This window comes from Penicillium cinerascens (genome assembly GCF_028974065.1).
Source record: "Penicillium cinerascens strain IBT 15544 chromosome Unknown contig_9_segment0_segment0, whole genome shotgun sequence".
Taxonomy (NCBI): Eukaryota; Fungi; Ascomycota; class Eurotiomycetes; order Eurotiales; family Aspergillaceae; genus Penicillium; species Penicillium cinerascens.
The window spans coordinates 413,640-435,410 of record NW_026695296.1 but is presented as its reverse complement, the minus strand read 5'-3'; the positions used below and the strand labels follow the sequence as shown (position 1 = coordinate 435,410).

The following is a 21,771-nucleotide window of genomic DNA, read 5'->3' as shown; positions in this document are numbered from 1 at the left end:
TATGCAAGATACTTTTTTCGTCCAAAGACCAGATATTAAAAACACTGCGCCAAACACCGAGAGAAATAGCGTGGTCTATATCAACCATATGAACCATGGAACAAGTCAAATCACAGTAATGCCTGGGGGCGTAGTGGTATCGAAGACAGACGAGTCTGCCAAGAGTGTGAATCGAAAGAATGCCGGACGAATCTAGACGAGGAGAACTGCGTTGACACAGCCGTCGTTCTCAGGCCTGCAATATCGTTAGAATCGTTGTAAGAATGTGACGGCGGTGCGACTTACACGTTGGTAATCTGGGCCCATTTACCCCAGACAACCTTACCGCTCGTGGTGACGAGACCAAGCTCGGAGACGTTGACTTCGACGATGGTACCCTTGGTCAGGACACCCAGCTGAGTGTACAGGGGGTTCTGGGGGTTCTTCTTGACGGAGAGAATGGGGAGTTGAACAGTGACACCGAGTTCGGGGCTGAAGGGCTCGCTGTTAGCACATATCTCTTTGCAACAGAAATCATCTTCAAAGACACTCCACTCGCTAGAGTGACAGAATTGGAGTAAACATACTGAGTAACGTTGGCCTTCTTGTAACGCAGACCCATGGGACGGATGAATCGCTCGTACTTGACGGGCCGACGAGTGAAATCGTTACCAACGAAAGTAGGCTTGGTGATCATGCGTTTCCAGGACTTCTTGTGGGTCTTCTTTCCGGTGTTGACAACCTTGAACATCTCCTCCTCACTGATACCCTTCACCTTGGGCAGGGGCACAGCGAACTTAGCCGCCTTCTCAGCACGCTTGTCCTTAATAGCACTCGACAAGGCCTTGGCGTTGGTGGCCTGGGAACGGTCAAGCAGGTACTGGGGCAGAGGGGTCTTGGAGGGCTCGTCGGGAGCGGCGGACTTGACGTTCTTCTCCTCCTGCTCCTTGATGCGCTTCTTCATCTGAATCTTCTCCTTGTGGCGCTTCTGCTGGTACAGCTTGGCCCTCAGACCACGCAGGTTCTGCGCATCGTACGAGGCCTTGTGGGATTCACGAGCCTGACGCTTGCGCACCCGCTCATCGTGATCCAGCCGTTTTCCATGCTGCTTTTGCCAGCGCTCGATATACCTGGTTGGGGTCAGTTTTGGGGATTTTTGGTTATCGGGGTACTTGGCGGGGAGGGACGAACTCGTTCTGAGGCTGTAGGCGAGAATTTTGTTAGTTTCTGTGCGACGAAGAGAGATACTGTAGTGTATGATCTCAGGACGTACCATGGTGAACGCAGAATAAGCACTGCTTGTGGGATGATAGTTGTTGGGTTTGCTGCAAGATCTATCGTCGCCGAAAAAGTTGTTTCTCCGGCAAAGATAGCGTCCACGTGACCGTCTTATCAACGAGGTCGATTTCTGCAAATACTTTTCCGCATGAGTCTGATTTTTCTTTGTTAAAAAAAAGCAATAGTTGGCTTCTACATCAATTTAAATACTAGAATACTGGAATTGATTTTGATTCTACAATCTAAACAAATACTCTTTCCTGCCTTGCAAATCTCGAAAGAGAGCCTTCAATCAGTATACAGCCACGTGACCGTACGGTTGCTGGAGCGGCCACAAGCGCAGTCGCTGATTTTCTCGACCAAACGGAGAACCGCTCTTGCATTTCGACAGCCAAACCCAACTTCTCCCGCAATTCGTTCAGAGAAACGGGGAGACTTCAGCCAAGATGTTCTCACGCTCCGTCCTACGGAGCCTAGCCTCCGACTTGAGATGCACCGCAACATATTCCTCCGCAGCTCCCCTTCCGCAGCGAGCTTGCTTGTACCAGACCGCGTTGCTCCGGGCATCGCAACAAGAGCCCTCGTCTCAGTCCTCGACCCCTAATCCTGACACGCCGCTGAGCGCCACACCTCGAGCGCAAACCTCCCAACCTGATGCTTACGAGGGCATCAAGGTTCCTTCGTCCGACCCGACAACCACATTCATCATCCCCCAAACACGTCGAGATGTTCCAATTGAGAAACAACCCGTTGCACCAACCTTTGACTCCCCCCTCAAGGTTACTCAGTCCCTCATGTCCCGCCTCCCGCATCTCGTCGGCCAATCGCCACACTACGTTGTTGCCGAGCTGCACGCCCGTCCTTACCTCTTAACCGAGGGTGACCACATCCGCCTGCCTTTCCTCATGCCCAAGGTCAAGACCGGCGATATCCTGCGATTTAACCGAGCCTCGGCGCTTGGTTCGCGCGACTTCACATTGAAAGGCTCGCCGCATGTCGACGAGCGGATTTTCGAGTGCCGGGTGCGCGTGACCGGTGTTGAATCCGAGCCTTTGCGCATCAAGGAGAAGACGAAGCGGAGACAGCGACACACCAAGACGGCTAAGAGTAAGCACCGGTATACGATTATGCGGGTGATGGATGTGCGAATCAAGACTCCGGAGGAGTTGTTGCAGGAGGGTGCCGTGGTGGTTGAGGATACTGAAGAAGCCACAAAAATCGAGGCCAAGTCATGATATGATTAGGTTTTTCGGATATAGGGGAGAATTTCTCGGTCTGTTGGCTGTCGCGGTGGCAGTCATACCGAGATGTGATGCATTGGTCTCTTTGCAGCATATTTTGTACAGATAGATGGATTTTGGCTGATCTTTATGTGCATTGTATTCTATCATTATCATTCAAAATTTTTCTACACTAATTCGGACTCAAGTTCGCCTGCAATGACAGAGAGATCAAGTGAGGCTCCCATATTTCAGAGGAGAAGCTGGAAAGTGTTAAAGAAACATACTGTTCGCATGGATGGTTGACGGAGAATTGCAGGAAAGTGGAGTGCCTGGAGGCCGCGGAACAAGCTATTTTGTAGAATTATGAGTGCATCACCCGTCAACGGATTGAAATCGATAACCGCGTGACCCGATCGTGGATTTCCTCGTTTAGATGAAGTTTGCTATCAATGAAGAAGACATTCCTTGAATCGTTTGCCTGGAGACCCTAAGTTTGAAATAAATAAAATAATTCTTTTAACTAGATGGGGTATCATAATAATAATAATAATAATAATAATAATAATAATAATAATACTGTGATCCAAGGAACCATGTTTATGCAAATGATTCAGGTCGAGGCATAAGCCGCTCGTGTTCACTACGTTCAAACATCCGAGAAAGAGGACTCGTGGGACTCATTGGAGGCATGGGTGTCAATGAGTCGCGATCTTGGTGTTCAAGGAGCCCCATCTCGTGAGAAGAATGCCCACGCAAGCACGCTAATGGGACCGGAGACACTGGCGAGACCACTCCGCCCTCTTCATCACGTTGTGACAAGCGGCCAGACAGTGGTAGTCTTTTTGGGAAATTGGAAGCAGTGCTGTCCATCTTCGAGCTGCCACACCATGCCCTGAAAAGAGGACGGAGAGTAGGTAGGCAGGCGCAGATGATACCGACTGACTGTTCGATGGAGGACCATGTCGACGAGTCGGTAGCGACGTAGGACTGGTCCTCAAGATTAGGAAAGTTGAAGCTTGTGATTCGAAGGATTGAGAAAACAACGACACTGGTTTTCATTAGCTGTTAGTTTAGATAAGTTGAAGTAACGGAGGATCAACTTACAAGCCTCCAAGAAGGAACATGCCGGTGAGGATAAATTTTTGGCGCGCTGTTGTTTGCAACCGCCAGGCTATCGGATACGGAAGACAAAGGATCAGAACATCAAGAAACATATTGCCAACACCGTTGTATCGGAAGAAGTTCACTTGGCTGATTCACTTTCCCGGAACAGAGGGATCCCAGAATTTTCTCACCGGCGAGCACCCAGCAATAGATGTGACGACGCATGCGATGTAGTATGCGATAACGAGGCTCCCAGTTACCCCCAGAGCCCAGCGAAAGCCCCTGATGATATGATGATACGGAAGATTCGTTAATAGAGGAGCAGCAATGAAGTCTTTATGAAACAGCATTGGTGAAGTAGAGGATTTCTATGGCCATAAAGCTCTTCTTGAAGTTCTGCACTGTTTCCACTGGAAGATCATAAACGTGCTGACCAGAGCCCCATAGCACGATCTGGGTCCATTTCACCGCTACCAAAGCCAAGTTGAAACCCTTTTAAATGTCAACTATAGTTCATTTCCTCCACCAATTGATATGGAGTCCAAGTACCTACCAGGGCTATCAAAATGGTGTAGTCATCCCACCAGAATCCAGCGCGGGAGACATATCGGGCAGTAAAGCGTAATGCCACAACTAGGCTAGCAGGGAATACAGTAGTAGTTGTCCCCACCCAAATATGCCAGGAGATGTTATCATGTGGTAAAGGCTGCGTAGACTCCATGCAGACCGACCTTCACTATCCGACGCAATGGAGTGGAGACGTGGACAGTAGTGCCGATGTTGTGGGCCATTGTCTCTATATACTATTTATTTTGAAATCTCAGATGAACCATAAAAAACCTCTGGATAGATCGGACTTGGCATCTATCAGCCACATTGTTAAGCGCCGGATTTCCTCATGGCGTAGATTCGGCCGCCGAGCGTTGGGCCCGAATGGGTAATTAGTGTTCGGCTTGCCGCCCCGCATCGGCGCCATCGGGTGGCTTGGCACGGTCCGGCCGAAAGTCGATGATCGCTTAATACGGCATCTTTCGCCACGGTTCCCGTTCAGTGTATTCGGGGATTAGAAATTCGGGAGTCTCCGATTAGGATTTTGCTGGAAATGAGGGCTGTATAGGGGATTTGAAAGCACAGACTTTTAGTAAGGCTGACAGCTTCCAAGATCTACTCTAGGCGGCGTCCGTGAGTAGGTAGATCGGCACCTTCCGATACGGTACTCGGCCTATGCCGGAAATGGTCATTATGGGCTGTCTGCCTTACACCCAAGATTCTACAACTTATTTTTAATGACGGGTCCTATGAACACAAAGTCCCAAATAGGAATGTGACAATACATCGTGAAGGATTAATCTTCATCCAAGAACACCCAAGTATACCTAGACCTAGTCAATGAATCATTACTCCACGTACATCATACAATCCTTCATGAAGCGACGGGAAGATGTCTGTCCTCTCCCCATGTTTACCAAAACTGGTCAATAGACGGAGAACGCAGAGAAAGGTTTGGAAATTCATGATCAATATTATTAGAAAATAATCACGCTAAAATCATTAAATGCCGTCACATACTTTGGGTCTCATTATTATGTGATGAGTCTAAAACCGTTATGGCATGATGTTCACTACACGACGATATCCTCCAATCCCAAATGCTGCTTGCAATGCAGGAGTGACTCCTGCTGCATCTGAGCATAGAGATGGAATTCATCTGCAATGAGAGTCCCCAACGAGCGCTGGAATCCATCAAGATCAGGCTCTGCGCTCATAATGAGCTGCTTAGACTGAGAGACGTTGCCCAGGTTGGAGTTGAAAATACCACCTGCCGACAACGGCAAGAAGTCCTCATAGGTCAAGGGTTCGTATTTTAGAATGTTCTTGTCCAATAGAGTTTGGAGATGGACCACGGTAGTTCCAAGCTCAGAGATAGACATGTCATCCCTTGCCACCTTCTCACCGGCCGATGTCAACTGATAGCAGAAGTATGCCAAGTTCTGCTCGCGTAGCTCTGACAAGGTATCCGGGAAGACTTTGAAGTGGTCTTGCAGAAGTTGCTCATAGTCATTGCCCTTGAGCTTCAACTTTTCGGCCTCTGCATTCACTCGGTCCAAGATCTGATCGTAGAGCTGTCGTCCCTTGCGGGTCAATGCGTAGCCGCGTTGTTCCACCTCCCCAAATCGGGCGGTATGAGATCCTTTTACAAACGTGTCGGATGTGTCTTGGAAGAAAACTGTTTCTTCCAAGGCTTTGAAACTTGTCTGTCGCAGAAGAATCGGACACTGTCGTTTCGGTGGACCTTCGATACGCTCTTTGGCGGGCATGCCATGGTCCAACATCAGCTGCTGAACCAAATCGATATCGATTGTCCGCGGAGTGAGATGGTTGATGTGTGAACTGGGGAAGGAGACGACATCGGCGATCAATGGATGTTCAGCCTTGAGCAGCATGTACTCATCGAGAGTGACCGTCGCTTTCGAATGCCACCGGAACGTCTCCAATCCATTCTTGATAAATTCGGCACATTCTTCTGGTGTCAACGTTCCATTCTTATCAACCACATCCAAAATCTCAAGAAGTCTCGGAGTGAAAATGTCTCTTCGTTCCAACGCCCGTTGAGCCAACTCCCGCGTCTTTTCCGTCAACAACTCCACCCGCAAGACGGTCGTGAAAACACGGAAAGGATGTTGAGAGAGGGCGTCTTGAGTGTTCGGTCGGAAAGCAGTAGCATGCATTGGGAAGCCAGCAAGACTTAGATCATAATAACCCACCGGGTACATTCCCATCACGGCAAACATGCGCCGTATCGTACTCAGCTCGTGTGCTGTTCCCAGTCGGATGGCTCCGTGTCGCTCAACTCGGTGTCGAGAGGGTAAAACATCATCTGGGTTGATGACCTTTGAGCCTCCCTCTTGACTGTCGCGTACTGCCTTTGTATCTGCTTCAAACACCACGTCGACCAAGTCGCCGTATAAGGGGACCTCAGTCTTGTACATTTCTGAAAGAGCATGGCAGAAGCGAGCTCGTAGCTCATTCTGATCCCACGTTTGCGCCATGACGCAGACAAGGTGATTCACGTCGCGTCTGATAAGAATCGAGGTTTGAAACTTGGGTTGTTGAATGAAAATTACCGGTTCCTCTTGGGGTTTGCTTGAAAGGAAAAGTGCTTATAGACTGATAATCAGTCAGAAGTCTCACCCTCCTTTATAACACCATCCTACGCTCGGACGATAATACCTCATTGACCATCGCCGTGCTTATCCGTTATCGGGATCTTCCGTCGGAGCCATAGATAATGTTTATCATTATCAGCTGGACCCAATAATGTGGCTGACTACCGTAGATCCGATTTGAAGTTCGGGTTCCTGGATCCGTTACCCTCGGCATTCTTAAGGTAAATGCGGGGGAAAGCAAGGCTGATCGAATTTCTATTACGAATTCAAAGCAAATGAGACGAAAGTAACAGGTGGTGTGGGGTTTCTCTGAGATTCGCGCCAATAGGATGCAGGTCCGTTGAAACCGCCGCCTGTTCTCTATCGCCGACGATCGCCGTATCTCCGAGATGGTTCAACCCGCTATTACTTTCCTACTATTTGGACACTGACGCTGATCTGATAATGTCGTACCGCGGATTTAGATCGTGATAAATATAACTCAGATGAGCCATGAAAACGATATTCGCCTTCTCGAACTTAAAAGCCCCGACCTAGCTGACCAGGTACTCCTATGATCGAACAATTCTAGGAAAAAACCAAAACTCCTGTCCACCGAATGCAAAGCACACTTCGAACATCGAATTGGTAGTATTCCAAAGTCTCCCCATTGGAACTTGGCAGATATTATATATAGAATACAAAAACATGTAGAGGTTCAAAAATCCAGATATCATTGACATTCTTTATCGTGCAATTATTCCTATATTCTATCCACCCTCGCCTTCCAAGGTTCTCGCCGATGGGAGAACAAAAAATCGTCTCGAATATCTCGATCCAGAATACAAATCGAGCAACAGGTTACCTGCGCACTTGAAAGCGATACTCGCGGCAGTTACAATAAGGGAATTTTCGCGGTATTGACATAGTCAATATTGTCCCGGTGTCCCTCCACACGAGGAATAGATGTGTTGAACAGCCGGTCCCACACCCGGGTTTGTTTGCCGTAATTGTGGCTGTTCTTCCAGCCTTTGCGATGATGGAGATCATGGTCCTCAATAACGAGCTCCATGTCGCACAGCCTCAGCAGCCATGTCCAGGGATTCACCGCCGTGGCAAGCATTCGCAAGCCGCTATGGCCCAGTATCTCCGTGAACACCACATATTGTTGGCATACCCACCACTCGTAAAAACCCATGGGAAATCCCATCAGTTTCATGGTGAGGTACGTTATGAGAGGCGTGCCGACAATGTCAATAAACTCCTGCACCGTGTCCGCATACGCAGTCAAGAGAGGGTTAGGGTGCTTGGTCAAGTGGTGGGTGCGGTGGTATTTCCAGAGGTGTTCCGTCTCGTGTGCGGAGCGGTGGAAGATGTAGTACCAGAAGTCGAGCACGAGTGCATACATGCCAGTCTCGAAGATGAGCCACCCCCATCGGATCGATGATGGGCCATCATCGGCGCGATAGGCGAGGAAGATGGTCAACAATGGACGGAACGCGATAACGGATAGTAGAGACTTGACGGTCTTCCCGACACCCACGTCAGGTACACCATCGCGAGGATGCTTGTCCCCGTCGAAGAATCCGATCTTGTGGCCGACGCGGCGGAGGACGTGTGTTTCGTGCACGGCAAAGAATTCCAGAGCCGTATGGTAGTAAAAGAATATCAACAACGCCGAGGGTTGACCGAAGTAGATGATGTAAAGTTGGTGAATAGCGAGTGTAAGACCGGCATGGAGAAGAACCCAAAGATGGAACTGCAGCTCTGGTGCATAAGGGACTTTTTCCGTCTTTTGGTGGACCGGGACTTCTTGATCAAGCTCAATATGGTGCACGTTCAGGACCTCAAGAAGCCAGTGGCCGGCGTTCCACTGCGAGCGATCCCACGTACGCCAGGTGGACGTCATGGAGTCTTTTGGGTTACGCGTTGGGACAGCCATCTTAAGCAGTAACGTGGGTGAGTTATGGGCAAAAGGATGTCAAGCACATTTTCTACCCCCGGCACTCCACCCCGGCTTATATTCATATCATACACCTTTCAAACCACATGAACACATGGGAATAGTGGGTCTTCTAGAGAACAAGAGAAGATTCGTTGGGAACCGAGGTGTGGATACGCGGATCGCTCTCTAGACTGCTTTCACTGATTAATGATCTTTCAGCCTGAACAGTGTAATACTAGTAATTGGGAAACCATCTGAAGGCCGAGTGATGTCCAAGTAAGCATATCTACCTTACAACCGGCAATTTTTTACCGGCATCCATACATTGTTTTGTATTTAATCTGTCATGTTAATCAGAGACCATCTGATACCGAGGTATGGTTGTATTACGTCATCCGTTCTTTCAACAAACTCCGGGGCCTTATTACCCGATATGGCAATGATTAAACAGTTGTTGGGTTGGAGCCTGCCTAAGACCACTGAGATCTAACGCAGACGGGTTACTGCCAAAAGAAAGCGGGAGTTTTTGATACAGTATTTCCAGAGAGAAAGGTCACAGGACCGGATTTCAGGCTGGATGACGCTAGAGAGGATAAGATAGGAAGGAGTAGGGAATCATCGAACCGTCCGGGGCGTAGGTCATACTGGACAATCAGGTCCGAATGTAAATGCGGTGCATGAAGGTATCATTCTGCATATGGATGCCCATGCATGCTCCCTCGAGGCCGAAAGGAGGCGTTGGCGGAAACTCATTTGATTCGGCATTTGCGGTTGAGCCGAAAGGGAAGAGTATGTAGATCAGGATGCGTGTATTTTAGTATCCTCTTCATGGAAAGGCTCGGTTGGAATGACTGATCTCTGTGAAACTTCAGATTTTTGTCAAAAGAACGTACTTAGTTGTAAGACTAGTTTTTGTTCTAACGCCTATTTTGGGTCGTTCAGGGCATTTGTGTCTGGATTCAAGAAAGATGGAATGTTTGCCTTCCACTCGATGAAGCGGGTGTCAGGTCCATTGCCGGGCAGGAATTGCCACTGATCCACGCTAGTAGGATTCTTGGATCATTGCTACATCATTTTCCTGGCGTCTGGGTCGTGGTCTCCCGCGTTAACGTAGAGATCACACTCGAAGCCACGAGATTCGATGATATAGGAAAGTCTCAAGATTCTAAGGTTGCATTTACCCCGAGCTTTGTGAGTTATCTGGCAGAAAAATTTGTCTAGACCAACGTCCCGATCTGTGGAAATTAGTCAATAATTAAGATCCGAGCTGTCGTGGGAATATCTTCACTGATGATCCGGCCACCGCCCATTTAGATGCGTTAAGCCTGTGGCTTATTCCGTCTCGAATGATGAATTTGTTGGGGAGCTCTTGGGGATGTTGAAGAGGCATTTGGTATGGACCTGCTCATATGGTAAGTTCGATCATTTCCGTAAAGACATAGCACTAGAAAGTTTACAACATTCCCTGGTGATGTACCTAGCGTGTACTATGCTGATCACGGCGCTGCACTCGCGAGATAGCGATTTTATTGAGAGTGATATGTTCTTCGTTGTGAAGAAGAGTTTGGTTATGAATTATGAATGGTGTGAGGATCTTGAGCTGGCCAGCACAGTTTGACTCGTATCATGAACACGGTTGATGGTCGCAGATCTACCGGTTTCTGGCTGGTGGATCGGAACTTGGTGCTGGTTAAGAAGAGTCTGCGCCGTCGGCATGTGCAAGGGTAGGGATGGCTGAGCTCAATCCATGGACGTCATGGAATCAGGCATTGTATTGACGTGCCTGCATAGAATGCCTGCAAACTTTGGACCTCTTGGACCTCTTCAATAAACCATTTATTCCCTTTACAGAAAAATCCAGTCTGGTACTAAGAGAGAAAACGTTGAATGTGAATCGTAATTCGTGATGCGATCTATGTACAGTCCGGTTTATAAACATTGAAAGCCGATCCAAATCCTAGCTATTCCAAATTCCAAACAAAACAATGCCGAGAAAAAGTGTTGCCTGCACTTTGCGACAATACATGGGTACAGTATATGCGAACATTCCAGTAAGTATCATGCGCTTCATCAGGCGGGTCCGTATAAACGCCGGAATATCATGTCGTGAGAGAAGGGGTCGTAGGCGGGAGAGGTGTAGAGGGCGAAGGAGAAGAGTGTGTGAAGTTATATAGGGGGAAAGGGTTTAGAGAGGTGGCATGTGTGTATCCTGATCCTCGATATCGCTGACAGACGTAGCCGGAGAAGCGAGACCGGAGATCACCGATGACGAGAGACCCGTGCCTTGTGTCTCTGCATCGGCAAGGGCGTCGTCGTAGGCAGACATGTGGTTCGGGCGAGCGGGCTGCTTGGCCGAGGACGCGATCAGTTCCTCGATGCTAGGCTTTTCGGGAACGTGCTTATCCAGCATCGTCTGGTTATCGAGGCTCTCCAGCGCAAAGCTCATGAACTCGGCGTTCTTGTGGCTGACGCTGAGGGTCCAGCGGTACTCGCAGAGGCGAAGGCGGTAGAACTCTGCCTCTTCGCTGGCTGGTGCGGTGACACGCAGTAACATGCCAAAGGAGCCAATCAGCGAGAAGTTCGTGCGCGCGGTGGCGGGCCAGAAGGATCGCAGGTGTGCTGGTCGGAGACGGTTCACGAAGTCCATGGCAGAGATGAGACGGGTTTTGGCGGCGGACCGGCAGATGTGGGCGAGGTAGGAGTCAGTGCCGTCATCAGCTATAGAGCGGACGATGCAGCGGTGGAGGGTAATTTCGGTAGCGAAGTAGGCGAGGTGTAGAGCGCCGTTGCGGGCATGCTCATCGGTGATAGTCTCGACAAGCTCTCCGGTCGAGGATTCCATCTTGAGAGATGCCGGCAAGGAAGAGAACCATTCTTTCAGACGGATTTGGGCCGGCTTAGCTTTATCCAGGATTATCCGCGTGCGCTGATTTCCAGCTGCTCGGAAGTCCTCGACGGCTCGGAGAGTGTAGAATCGATCCAGGATATCCGATAAAATGGTCGTAAGAGCCACCATATGGCAAAATAGGAGAGGGCCATGTCCGACAGCCGCCTCATCGTGTGCAGAGCCGGTACCGGACAGAAAGGCATCGGAAAAGTCCTGTTCAACGAGATCCTTGACGGTCCAGTTGAAAGCAAAGATCTGCGAGGGGCGGCCATGCACAAGCGAAGACCACTTATCCTGCATGTACAGTGCCCAGGCAAGGCGTTTTCGTAAACCCTTCTCCCACGTCTTCATCCGCCAGTTCGAGCAATCCTGGTGCAGTCCAAGCTCGAAGCATGCCGTAACCAACTGCCCATTCAAAGACGCCGTTGCCAAGGTCGACTTTTGCGTCAACAATAAGCCAGCCTGAATAGTCGAAATGCTAGGGAAGGGCAACGAATCGAGAAGCAATTTCAAAGCCGCGCTCTCTAGCCGGGCCGCATCGGGCTTCCGTGCTGTCTGCGATGACGCACCGACGTCAACGAATTTCAACGTCAACACGTACACCGCAGCCAGGAGCAGCGGAGACAACTGACGACGATCACGGTATGATTGACGAAATGCATCTTCCATCAGAATGGGGAAAGAGGGGTGCACGTGGTCGAAGAACTTCTCGATCAATGTGGCACCGTACGGAGCGACCAGGCTCTCAATGGCATCCAGTGACACGGCCTGCGAGTCACCGATAGGAACAGTGTTGACAACTCTCATGAAAGTGCCGTCGTCGGCACACCTGCGAATACGGGAAGCATGCACTGTGAATTCGTCGTACTCATCCAGCGGCAGGTGATCCAGCAGAGCCGGTTCCAACTCTGTGGTCATGCCGATATGCTGCGTCGTCTGGTTGAAGAAGCCCGGGCGGATCATAGCGGCTTGGTGCGGTCGAGGAAGCTCCTCGGGGATGGAAGATTGGACGGTGGAGGGTCGTTTGACGGAGTCGGCATGCTCCGGCACAGCGTCGAGTTTCCTCTTCTTGGTGGGTGCCTCGGCGGATAGGGTGAAGGTGCAGTCTTGACGGTGAAATTCGCACGAGTAGCACTTGTGGACCATCTCGTTCATGGCACACCTGCTCTTTCGTCGGAGACAAGCGTCGCAGCTGGCCCCATTCCGGCCTTGAGCGCCGGTTAAAGTCGAGTTCACGGAGACGGGGGACGGAGAGAGGTTGGGAGTCGAGGTCGTAGTCGGTGCTCGTCGGCGCAGCTCGGGTGAATGGGGTTGAGAGTAGGCCGAAGAACCAGCCGGACCAGCCGTGGAAGAAGGCTGGATAGTGATGACGGTAGCCATGAAGGGGGAAAGAGCGAATGATAAAGGGTGGTGATAGATAGGGATCGCGATCGGAGATAAATAATTGATGGCCTGCGATTCGCGAATTCGTCACGTAACGGGGCAGCGAGGTCCGGGGACTCCACGAGAAGCCACCTCCACACTCTGGGGAATCTTATTGGGGGTTTCCTGTCTTCCAGGCGTTAGTTCAGTTGACCGACAATTCCTCAGATAAGAGAGGACAGGGTTGGGATGGACGCACGAGATATGGCTTATCACCAAAAAAAAAGTGCTATCTCCGGGGACGATCAGATATAGTATATTGATCCGGAGAAAATCAAGCAGACGAACCCGCCAAAGACTGCAAGAGGATCAAATGGCGGATAGTTCTCTCCGTCATTCCTAACACTCTTCAGAGGGTGTTAAAAAGCTGGAAGAGAAAGTTCGGGGAGGAAAAAAAGAAAGGGAAACATGATGACATCGCTAGTATAGAAGAAAGCGAAGCTCGCCCGAGGACTCAGACGATCAGCCATTCGGTTTCGTAACAGAATCAGCCTCGATCCAGTCTTCGCTCTGCAATTAGGAAGTGAAAATTGTCAAGCCAGATAAGTCGGGCTGCCCTGATTGGGTACCCGAGCGACCCTCCCCGGTATTACGTACTGTGAATTCTGCGCTCGAACTACGGTAACTCCATGACTCCGCGGTTCTCTTCCCTGGCGAGATCTCTCACATGCCCGGGACACCGGGGCCCGATCCAGGAGACATCTGTTACCTAACGGTTTACCGTATCGAGGACGTCTGGGGGCAAACCACCCTTGTACGACTAATATAGCTCGCACGCGACGCTCCAAAGATCGACCCAATCAACGCGTCGTGATAACGTCTTTTACCGGGGCCAATCAAAGATCCTAGGACAATGTGGGGAGCACCTGAGAAACCCACGATGCTGACATATCATGAGTTTAACTGTGGCGCCCCGCCGTTGTGAAGCGGAGAGCGTGAAGCAATCCCCGGCGTGTGCCTACCTACTCTAAAACATTTAACCCGGTGGCGATGTAGATGGTTATTTTCCTTGGCAAAATCCCCGAAAATCGGTTCTTAGTCATGGTTGTAGTCTGATGTGCTTCCCCCGACAAAAACCCGGAAATCCTCCAGACCCAATGCTAGATGCAAGAACGCCCAAAACTCCATGCTGTTGGATCCCATCCGAGGGGATGTCTACTCTGTAAAGTTCCGCAGCTTGGTCAGCTCGTCCAGCAGCTCCTGCAAATCTGCATCGGTGATCTTGTTCTGAAGACTTGGGATCAGCGACTTCGCCTCCTCCGCATTGTCGCAGCACAGACTTCCTAATTTCGGGTTAGTCGAGGATTCGATGATGGCTGGTTCCGACGCCACAGGGGAGCTCCGGAGAGGAGCCTGGGCAGCCAGGCACTCAGGAGTTCAGGCAACAAGGCACCGAGGCCGCCAGGCACCACGGGCACTTGAGGCACTTACCGAGCTGCGACCGCTCGAACATCTCTAGCTCCGTATGCGAGTTGAGCAGACGCTCCACCGCCTTAATATTCTCCTCGTCCTTGAACCGGGCAAACACGTCCAGGTAGTCCAGCGTCTTGGTTAAGTTCCTTTTATCATCGGTTAGTCTTCGGTCGGGTCGAGCTTGGCGGGCATCGTCCAACATACTCCGGCTCCTCGTACTTGTTGCCCCCGCGCCGCTTGTTCTCCAGCACCTTGTGAATGACGAGTCGTGCTTCGGACAGCGACAATGTGTGCGTGTTCTGGTCGGCGCCGAGCTTGAGCGTGGATGCCGCCTCGAGCTCGCCTTGGGGCAGGGTGCGCTTGCGGTGCGTGGGCGGGGGGAGTTGGACGCTCATTTTTGCGGCTGGGTCGGGGAGACGAGGATGCGAACGCGCAATGGACTCTCGGCGATGGTTGAAAGGGGATTCGAGATGCGGGCGTCAATACGATCGGTCGTCGAGGAGCCTGCACGGGGTCGCTGAAAGTCTGCAGGTCGCGCGGCAGTAAAGGGCGGTGTGTTCACCGCCTTTTAGCCTCATGAAAGTGAGATTGAATTACTTCGTAGAACCAAGTCACATTGTGCAATTAAGTTCAGGGTATGTTTAGGGTATCGAGTCTGCATTATTTTTCTATATCTGCAAACAATCTCTCCAAACGCCTAGTATGCAACAGCTATGTACTTTTTTAAACCTTCCGGAATGCGACCTCCGCTGGCAGGCGGAAACTGGCACAGAACATCTGCTTGTTGGGGCTGACCAGGCGGACATTGTAAATGGCCAGCTCGATAGCAGCATTACCACTGCCTCCGACACGGTCCTCGGGGGTGATAGTATATCCAATGCGCTCAGAAATCCGCTGGCAGACATCAATGTGATCATCCACCTCGTTCTCAGAGTGACCCGAGAAGCAGTAGACGTGGATCATGGGCAAGAGTTGAGAGGTGTGCGGGGCGAAGAGAGATTCCTTGCCAGTATAGAGACCCTGGAAGGCATCGAGGAACTCGATGGCGGTCGCAGGTAGGTTCATAACGTAGTGGTCGACAATGGACGGGCGAGTATATACGGGAAGAAGCGGCGAGGGTTTCGCGTTTTCTTGGTCATCCTCAACCTTTCTCCTCTTCTCCCTGCGCTTCCTGGGTTCAATGGTGACAGTGACTGGGTCAGCTTCCAGCAGAGATTGCGCCGCGAAGCGAATAAACTCCCGGCCGTCTTGGTTGAATGGAGTGACAAAGTCCGAGACATGGTTACGCTTGACAGCATCTTGCATCACCTCATAGCCGTGCGGGTTCAAGTCGTTGGCCCAGACGAAGATGCGCTTGCGTCCCGCAGGCACAGCAAAGGGACCGACGCCCGCCATCACGTCGCATACCATCTGGCCAGGCTGGAACTTGTCCACGAGTCGGCGGTGCTCCGTCTCCAGACGGCTATTCCAGTATACACGAGAATAGTCGAATCGGAACTCGCAGTCTTGCTCGTGCTGGATGACGTTGAGGTCGTTATCACCGATCAGCAGTTCGAAAGGGAACGTGCGGAACTGGCTGTGGGAACCGACGTCTTCGGTCTTATTGATGACGGTACGAATGGCGGGATTCTTGTCCATGAGAATCTCAGCAATGATATGCTTGTACGGAAGCCAATGCTCGCGGAGATTCAGGTGCACTATTTAGTCAGTTTGGAGGTTCAATATCTGTCAATCGGACAGAAACGTACAGACGTGCCCCACTTGCGTGAAGCCTTGAGGGATTTCTGGCATTTCCTCATTTTGCGGCAAAACCGAAGCAGCGATCTCAGCTTCGAGGTTGTTAGTACTGTAGGCCATCGAGTCCGTATGTCCGATTCATACCGTATGTCCAAGAGTCGTAATCAAGTTCCAAATTATAAGGCAAAATGGCCACGGTGCCCTTCTCGCTCAACTTCATGATAGTAGGCGACCACGTCGACTTGTCTGTACAATCGCATCAGCATCACAATCCCCACTTCGAAGCCCAATCAAATAACCCACCATCATGTTTCACATCCTCTCGCAGTAGAAGCGCCTTTTTCACACCATCCTGCTCCTTCAGCTCACGCACAACGTTCAGCCGCGGCAAAACCAGAAGGTCCTTACTGCCCCCAAGTGCCTTGCGCACGCGCGAGATTTCCGAGTTCTGGAAGATTTTGGCTGCGGAGACCGGTACCGTCTTGCGGAAGAACGACCGGTCCAGTGTGCGCATCGCACGGTTGACGGGCGGACGGAACATGGCGGGGATATCGCGGGGGGCCTGCTGGCGGACGTCACTGTTCGACTCCATTGAAGGGAGGGCGATAGCCTAAACTGAAATTTGTAGAAGGTTGCCAGCTGGGCGACTCATTGGGCGCATAATTTGTGTTTCTTATCGGCCACGTGACGTTATCAGTGCGATCTATGAGAGCCGCAACAACTGGGTAATCTCTTTTCGTTCTTCTAATTATTAGATGGTGAGGCAAAGATAATTACTGAAGACTGATGTACTTCTTGATAGCATATTGAGAAAAAAAACCTCATCTTCTCGATTCTCCTTGATGTTAGATGGCATCAATGATAGGGGCATCGATGGATAAATACAGTAGGACAGAATTATAAGATCATCAGAGGTCGTAACAAGATATCAATACTTGAACTTGAAAATTCAGATCAGGAAGATCTTAACTGCCGAGACAACCAGCATCAACGACAGCCACTTCCGATCATTCCTTCATGGAATCAATGAAAGTCTGATGCATCGCCCTATGCGCCTCAAGATTCATGTTCTGCTCTTTCAACTTCACAATTTCCTCTCTCAAACGCAGCTCCTCTTCCTTACGGTTGTACTTCTCTTTCTCGAGGGCCATTCGCACAGCATCCCGCCCCTTCATTGCACCGCTCAACTTCAAGTCATGAATGTTGAGTAGTTCTAGAAGTTCGTCGCGCGCTTTGTTGGGCAGTACGACGTCATGCTTGTCCAAAACAGCAGTAGCTTGTTTCGCCAAATCCGACATGTCCGACTTTGAGTCTGCGCTTAGGACATTGCGGTACTTGCTGGGCGTTGGCGTCATGCACAGCTCTGCCGAAGACGGAGGAAATCGGCTTGAGCGAGAGGAAGAGGGCGTTGCAAGTGGAGAAATGTTACTGCTGGAATCGTCGTGTGCATACTCGAATAGCTTGCGCTTGCCTGGTGAAGTCATCACCGAAGTGCGGGCCGCTTTGTATGGTGATTCGGGGTTGAAGTTGGGTTGTGACAAGATCGGTTCAGTTGCCTGGCTTGACTGTAGCACCTCACTGAACGCTTCATTATCATCTGAGTCGTCGTGCCATCCGAATTCATCCGTATCTTCTGCCATCATCCGTGCCTTTGCGCTCTTTGGCGGTGTCTTGAACTGGCGGGGCTGGACGTCTGTCACTCTGCGCTCGGTCTGGGGGGTCAACAGGCCAATGCCTATGCGGTATAAGTTCTTGGATGGTGTGCGGTATATTGAATCGCGGTATTCAGGCTCTGAGCGAGAGTTGGAGAGGAGGGTTTCATTCTCGCGGACCGCGGCCTCATCGGCCCAGAGGAAGAAGCCACACTGTTTCCCTGGAGGTTTCTGGCAGGTCCAGACTGGGTTAAATCAGTATGGGTGCAAGGAAGCAGGCTCAGGATTTGTGAAACTTACAGAATCGTCCTTGGTTCTTGCCGGGCTTCTTGGTCTCTCGTTTGGCTGCGGGCAGACGTTCGGGGCAGTTGCACATCCACATGCCTTCTTGAAAAAGCCCTTTCAAGGGCGCCGCTGTGCGCGGGCTCATCGGGGCTTTTTTATTTGGGGAAAACATGGTGGCATGCTCTCTTGAAGATGTAGGAGAGAAGCTAAAGATGATGAGGATGCGATCTCAAATCGTCGCCATGGAAACTCCTTATCTCTTATCGCTGCCCAACTATGGCCACGTTCTACAAAATCTCTCTACGTTCTATCTGTTTGACTTAGTTTTTTCTTTCCTCAATCGGCTTCACTGTGAATCTCAATGCATTTAATGGTGCGTTGGGATCCCATTTGCCTTGGAAATTGGGGATCTTCCAGGTCAAACACGCAAAAACGAGGCGCAAGCCGCACTAAGATCAACGTCATTTCCACCCCCACGTCCTAGCTTAGCCCCGATCGGCCTCTGTCCACCTTTCAAGCTTGAGCCTCACACAATATGTTAGCATGAATCCCTGCTCCCAGCATGGTGAAAGAACCAAGATCCCTGGCCACCCTCCCAACCGAGCTTCTAATCTCAATATCCGAGCACCTGATCTCAAGCGCCGATCTCTCCGCCCTCGCCCGAACGAACTCCCTCTTCTACAACCTCCTCAACTCTCACCTCTACGAGCGCGATGTAACCCGGGACAATGCGACAGCCCTCAGCTGGGCCGCGACATTCAATCATACAAAGACGGGGCTGAAATCTATCGAAGCGGGCGCTGATGTTCAGTCGTTTACGGACTTCGATCCCCGCATCAAAGGAACCACGCCCCTTATGCTTGCCGCGTATCACGGGAGTATCGAGATGCTCCAGGTACTCTTGAAACTCGAGGATGTCAATCCGAATAGTCGCGATAGGAAATATATTCGCCCACCTATTTCCTGGGCCATTAAGCGGAACCATACAGCGGTGGTGCGTGCGCTATTGGATGATGATCGGACCAATGTTAATCTAGAGGATAAATGGGGTTATACGCCGCTTATGGTTGCCGTTGAACATAACCCGAGGTTTATTTCCCTGCTTCTCCAGAAGGGGGGGCTGATCCTCGTATTGCGAATCGGCAGGGTGCGACGCCGTTGTCCCTTGCTGCGATGCTGGGTGTCAATGAAGCGGAACTACTTCTTGCGGCGCATATCCAGAGTATACTGGAAGGAGATAATACCACCGAACACTGCCAGCATGTATTTTTTCACGCGGCTATCGTGGGACAGCTGGATATCGTTGAGTACCTTGTTTCATACTTCGGTGAGAAGCTCGATCCGAACGGAGAGCGGAATGGGCACGGGCGAGGCGCATTTGCCATTGCAGCGGAGCGAAACCATGTCGATGTCGTCCGATATCTGTGCAAGTGGGACAAGACTAATCCGAATTTGAGCGACAGCTGGCAACACGACACGCCGCTGTTCGAAGCTGCGAAGCACGGGCGCAAGGATATGGTGAACACTCTGCTGGAGTGCGAGCGTGTTAATTTGGAACAGGGTAATGTGCGAGGGACGCGGCCACTCGCTATTGCAGCGGCGAGTAATCATGATGATATTATAAGGTGTTTGCTAAAGGGTCCACGGCGGGCGAACGTCAACACCAAGGACGATAACTGCCATACGCCGCTGTATCAAGCTGCTATCTTTGGCCATTTGCAGGCTGTTAATGCATTGCTTGAGGCTGAGGATATCGAGCCTACGTGGGGCGATGGTGTTGATTCTACGACTCCCTTGGATGCGGCAATCCAATACGGCCATCATGATATCGCAGATAGACTGCGACAGTACTTGGCCCAGTCATCGTGACTTGTCGGGGCATTACTTCTCGCACGCCACCAGCATTCAATCCCGATGTCTGTGGAGTTACAAACTGTATATACGCACGGCAGCCGATCGCTGCATTCAGCAAATAAGCATGAACTATGATCATTTCTTTCTATGTATGGGGCGAATTAACCCGTTTTGAAACTAGCAGGAATACACCTCATTATACTTCAACCAATACGACCGCAGCTCTTCAGGGACGCCCCTGATATCAAGTACATTCCGTTTAGCTCGGACCACTCGGACCAACTCAATCGTTTCTTGTCATTATGGAAAGCGAAAGACTTCTATCATGTCTGATTTATATTGCAAATTGTAATTTATTCTCAGAAATCGAGTGGAGTATCCTAAGTCCTTTCAGAGACGAAGTGGAACAACCACAGGCGCCTCGGGCGAGGCTCAAACTTCACCTTCAGGTAGATCTAAACGTCTACTTATATTTCAGACTTGACATGCTCATTTTGCTCAACCGTTGACTAGAACGAGTGCCTTATAACTTTGCCTGCACTGAGTAGTCGGTCACGTAGGACAGTTCTCCTTTCCGTATGTTCGTAAAGTCTGTCTAGTCAAGAGCGAGAAATTTAAACATACCTAGGCCATTCTACGTAAACAGATTTCTTCTGCCTGGTGGTTAGCAAAACCCAATCATCGACGAACCAGAGGGTAAAGAGCAGAGTGAACAACTTTCATTTGTTCCTCGTCATGGCACCTCAACAGGGCAGGCACGACCATCGCCATTTCGCCATTCCGCACCGAACCCGTATTGTATCGTTCAATCGCAGCGTAGTTGGTACTTCCAAAAAGACGGTTATGTCTCCCCTTTAGATGACAATGCATCGAGAATGCTTGACCTCGTCTTCCCGTTGAAGATACCACCACCCCGGACCCCATCGTGTCATGGCAGTTCGATAACGCCGTGCTCGCAAAAGAGACACGTTCCGAAGAAACATACTCTCCTCTGACAAAGCTTGGGAAGAATTCGACCCGGGCTCGTTCGACTGCATCTCGAATCGCATGCGCGGATCATCCACCATCTCACTGGCTTTCAATGTTTTTTGACATGTCTGGCCCAGATGGGTTCTCCACCGGTCATCCTCTGGGTCCAAACCCGGCCCTAGGTCCTTCCACTGGGTCAAAAGCAAGCATATATCCTCTTGTTCAATTTCTCATAGTTCCAGCTTCCAGGAAGTGTTGCATCGGGCACATTGCCCTTGACGCAAAAGCCTGCCAATATCCTCTCGGTCTTGTCGGCAGTACGTTTCAATCAGCGACTTTACGATTTGGAAGAAATTGCTTTTGAAAGATCCGATATGTTCGCAGACTCGGACGGTATCATTCTCCCGGCAAAGCCGTAGCACGCTTTGTCGCTTAGCTACCGCGAGATTTTGTATGCGCAGGCACAGACCTGGAGGGTTGGGGCAGACGCGCGCCTCAATGGACATCAAGCCCGTTCGATGAGAGGCCAAGAAATCTTTTTCGGGCATCAGTGCATTCGAACGCTTTCGTGGATAAAGGGGTGCAATTGACACATCGGTATACGTAAGCGACTCTGCAGAAATACCAAAGGATGGGCCGAAGTAGAATCTCCTCATAGCGAGAAGGAGATGTACAAAATGAAATTTATGAGGCGAGTAAAAACAACTGCGGAGCTTGAAATTTGGTGTTGGCAAGTCGATATGCCGCCAAAGGTGAAGTCGCAAGCAAGCGTAGCATAGGTAATACTGTGGCAAATGGCGAGCATGCCTGGTTAAGAGGTCGATCCGCAGTCTTTCACCCGGGCCTCCTGTACGCACGCCAGGAAATGATTTACCTA

The 21,771-nt window shown here is 50.6% G+C and overlaps 11 protein-coding genes across 11 annotated transcripts; 2 read left to right on the top strand and 9 right to left on the bottom strand.

Moving 5' to 3' along the window:
• Window positions 1-192: 192 nt before the first annotated feature.
• Window positions 193-1,255, bottom strand: N7498_006972 (rRNA-processing protein NSA2; the record flags this gene model as incomplete). The annotated part of the gene is made up of 5 exons (XM_058454034.1): window positions 193-235; window positions 286-471; window positions 567-1,109; window positions 1,171-1,181; window positions 1,253-1,255. The coding sequence occupies 5 exons, from the start codon at window positions 1,253-1,255 to the stop codon at window positions 193-195; spliced, it is 786 nt and encodes a 261-aa protein (XP_058306283.1).
• A 448-nt stretch (window positions 1,256-1,703) lies between these two features.
• Window positions 1,704-2,492, top strand: N7498_006971 (mitochondrial 54S ribosomal protein bL21m; the record flags this gene model as incomplete). The annotated part of the gene is made up of 1 exon (XM_058454033.1): window positions 1,704-2,492. One exon carries the CDS (start codon window positions 1,704-1,706, stop codon window positions 2,490-2,492), a length of 789 nt encoding a protein of 262 aa, XP_058306282.1.
• Window positions 2,493-3,077: 585 nt separating this feature from the next.
• On the bottom strand, window positions 3,078-3,694 carry N7498_006970 (uncharacterized protein; the record flags this gene model as incomplete). The annotated part of the gene is made up of 2 exons (XM_058454032.1): window positions 3,078-3,528; window positions 3,585-3,694. 2 exons carry the CDS (start codon window positions 3,692-3,694, stop codon window positions 3,078-3,080), a joined length of 561 nt encoding a protein of 186 aa, XP_058306281.1.
• A 226-nt stretch (window positions 3,695-3,920) lies between these two features.
• Window positions 3,921-4,305, bottom strand: N7498_006969 (uncharacterized protein; the record flags this gene model as incomplete). The annotated part of the gene is made up of 2 exons (XM_058454031.1): window positions 3,921-4,076; window positions 4,138-4,305. The coding sequence occupies 2 exons, from the start codon at window positions 4,303-4,305 to the stop codon at window positions 3,921-3,923; spliced, it is 324 nt and encodes a 107-aa protein (XP_058306280.1).
• A 901-nt stretch (window positions 4,306-5,206) lies between these two features.
• Window positions 5,207-6,634, bottom strand: N7498_006968 (VOC family protein; the record flags this gene model as incomplete). The annotated part of the gene is made up of 1 exon (XM_058454030.1): window positions 5,207-6,634. One exon carries the CDS (start codon window positions 6,632-6,634, stop codon window positions 5,207-5,209), a length of 1,428 nt encoding a protein of 475 aa, XP_058306279.1.
• A 991-nt stretch (window positions 6,635-7,625) lies between these two features.
• N7498_006967 (sterol desaturase family protein) lies at window positions 7,626-8,672 on the bottom strand (the record flags this gene model as incomplete). The annotated part of the gene is made up of 1 exon (XM_058454029.1): window positions 7,626-8,672. The coding sequence occupies one exon, from the start codon at window positions 8,670-8,672 to the stop codon at window positions 7,626-7,628; it is 1,047 nt and encodes a 348-aa protein (XP_058306278.1).
• Window positions 8,673-10,860: 2,188 nt separating this feature from the next.
• N7498_006966 (putative C6 transcription factor (OTam)) lies at window positions 10,861-12,942 on the bottom strand (the record flags this gene model as incomplete). Its single annotated transcript, XM_058454028.1, has 1 exon — window positions 10,861-12,942. The coding sequence occupies one exon, from the start codon at window positions 12,940-12,942 to the stop codon at window positions 10,861-10,863; it is 2,082 nt and encodes a 693-aa protein (XP_058306277.1).
• A 1,197-nt stretch (window positions 12,943-14,139) lies between these two features.
• On the bottom strand, window positions 14,140-14,792 carry N7498_006965 (DNA-directed RNA polymerase II subunit RPB4; the record flags this gene model as incomplete). Its single annotated transcript, XM_058454027.1, has 3 exons — window positions 14,140-14,267; window positions 14,416-14,543; window positions 14,602-14,792. The coding sequence occupies 3 exons, from the start codon at window positions 14,790-14,792 to the stop codon at window positions 14,140-14,142; spliced, it is 447 nt and encodes a 148-aa protein (XP_058306276.1).
• A 328-nt stretch (window positions 14,793-15,120) lies between these two features.
• Window positions 15,121-16,726, bottom strand: trm5 (tRNA (guanine) methyltransferase; the record flags this gene model as incomplete). The annotated part of the gene is made up of 4 exons (XM_058454026.1): window positions 15,121-16,094; window positions 16,146-16,226; window positions 16,279-16,380; window positions 16,438-16,726. 4 exons carry the CDS (start codon window positions 16,724-16,726, stop codon window positions 15,121-15,123), a joined length of 1,446 nt encoding a protein of 481 aa, XP_058306275.1.
• A 415-nt stretch (window positions 16,727-17,141) lies between these two features.
• On the bottom strand, window positions 17,142-18,243 carry N7498_006963 (uncharacterized protein; the record flags this gene model as incomplete). The annotated part of the gene is made up of 2 exons (XM_058454025.1): window positions 17,142-18,031; window positions 18,087-18,243. The coding sequence occupies 2 exons, from the start codon at window positions 18,241-18,243 to the stop codon at window positions 17,142-17,144; spliced, it is 1,047 nt and encodes a 348-aa protein (XP_058306274.1).
• A 390-nt stretch (window positions 18,244-18,633) lies between these two features.
• Window positions 18,634-19,940, top strand: N7498_006962 (ankyrin repeat domain-containing protein; the record flags this gene model as incomplete). The annotated part of the gene is made up of 2 exons (XM_058454024.1): window positions 18,634-19,120; window positions 19,183-19,940. 2 exons carry the CDS (start codon window positions 18,634-18,636, stop codon window positions 19,938-19,940), a joined length of 1,245 nt encoding a protein of 414 aa, XP_058306273.1.
• Window positions 19,941-21,771: the final 1,831 nt, after the last annotated feature.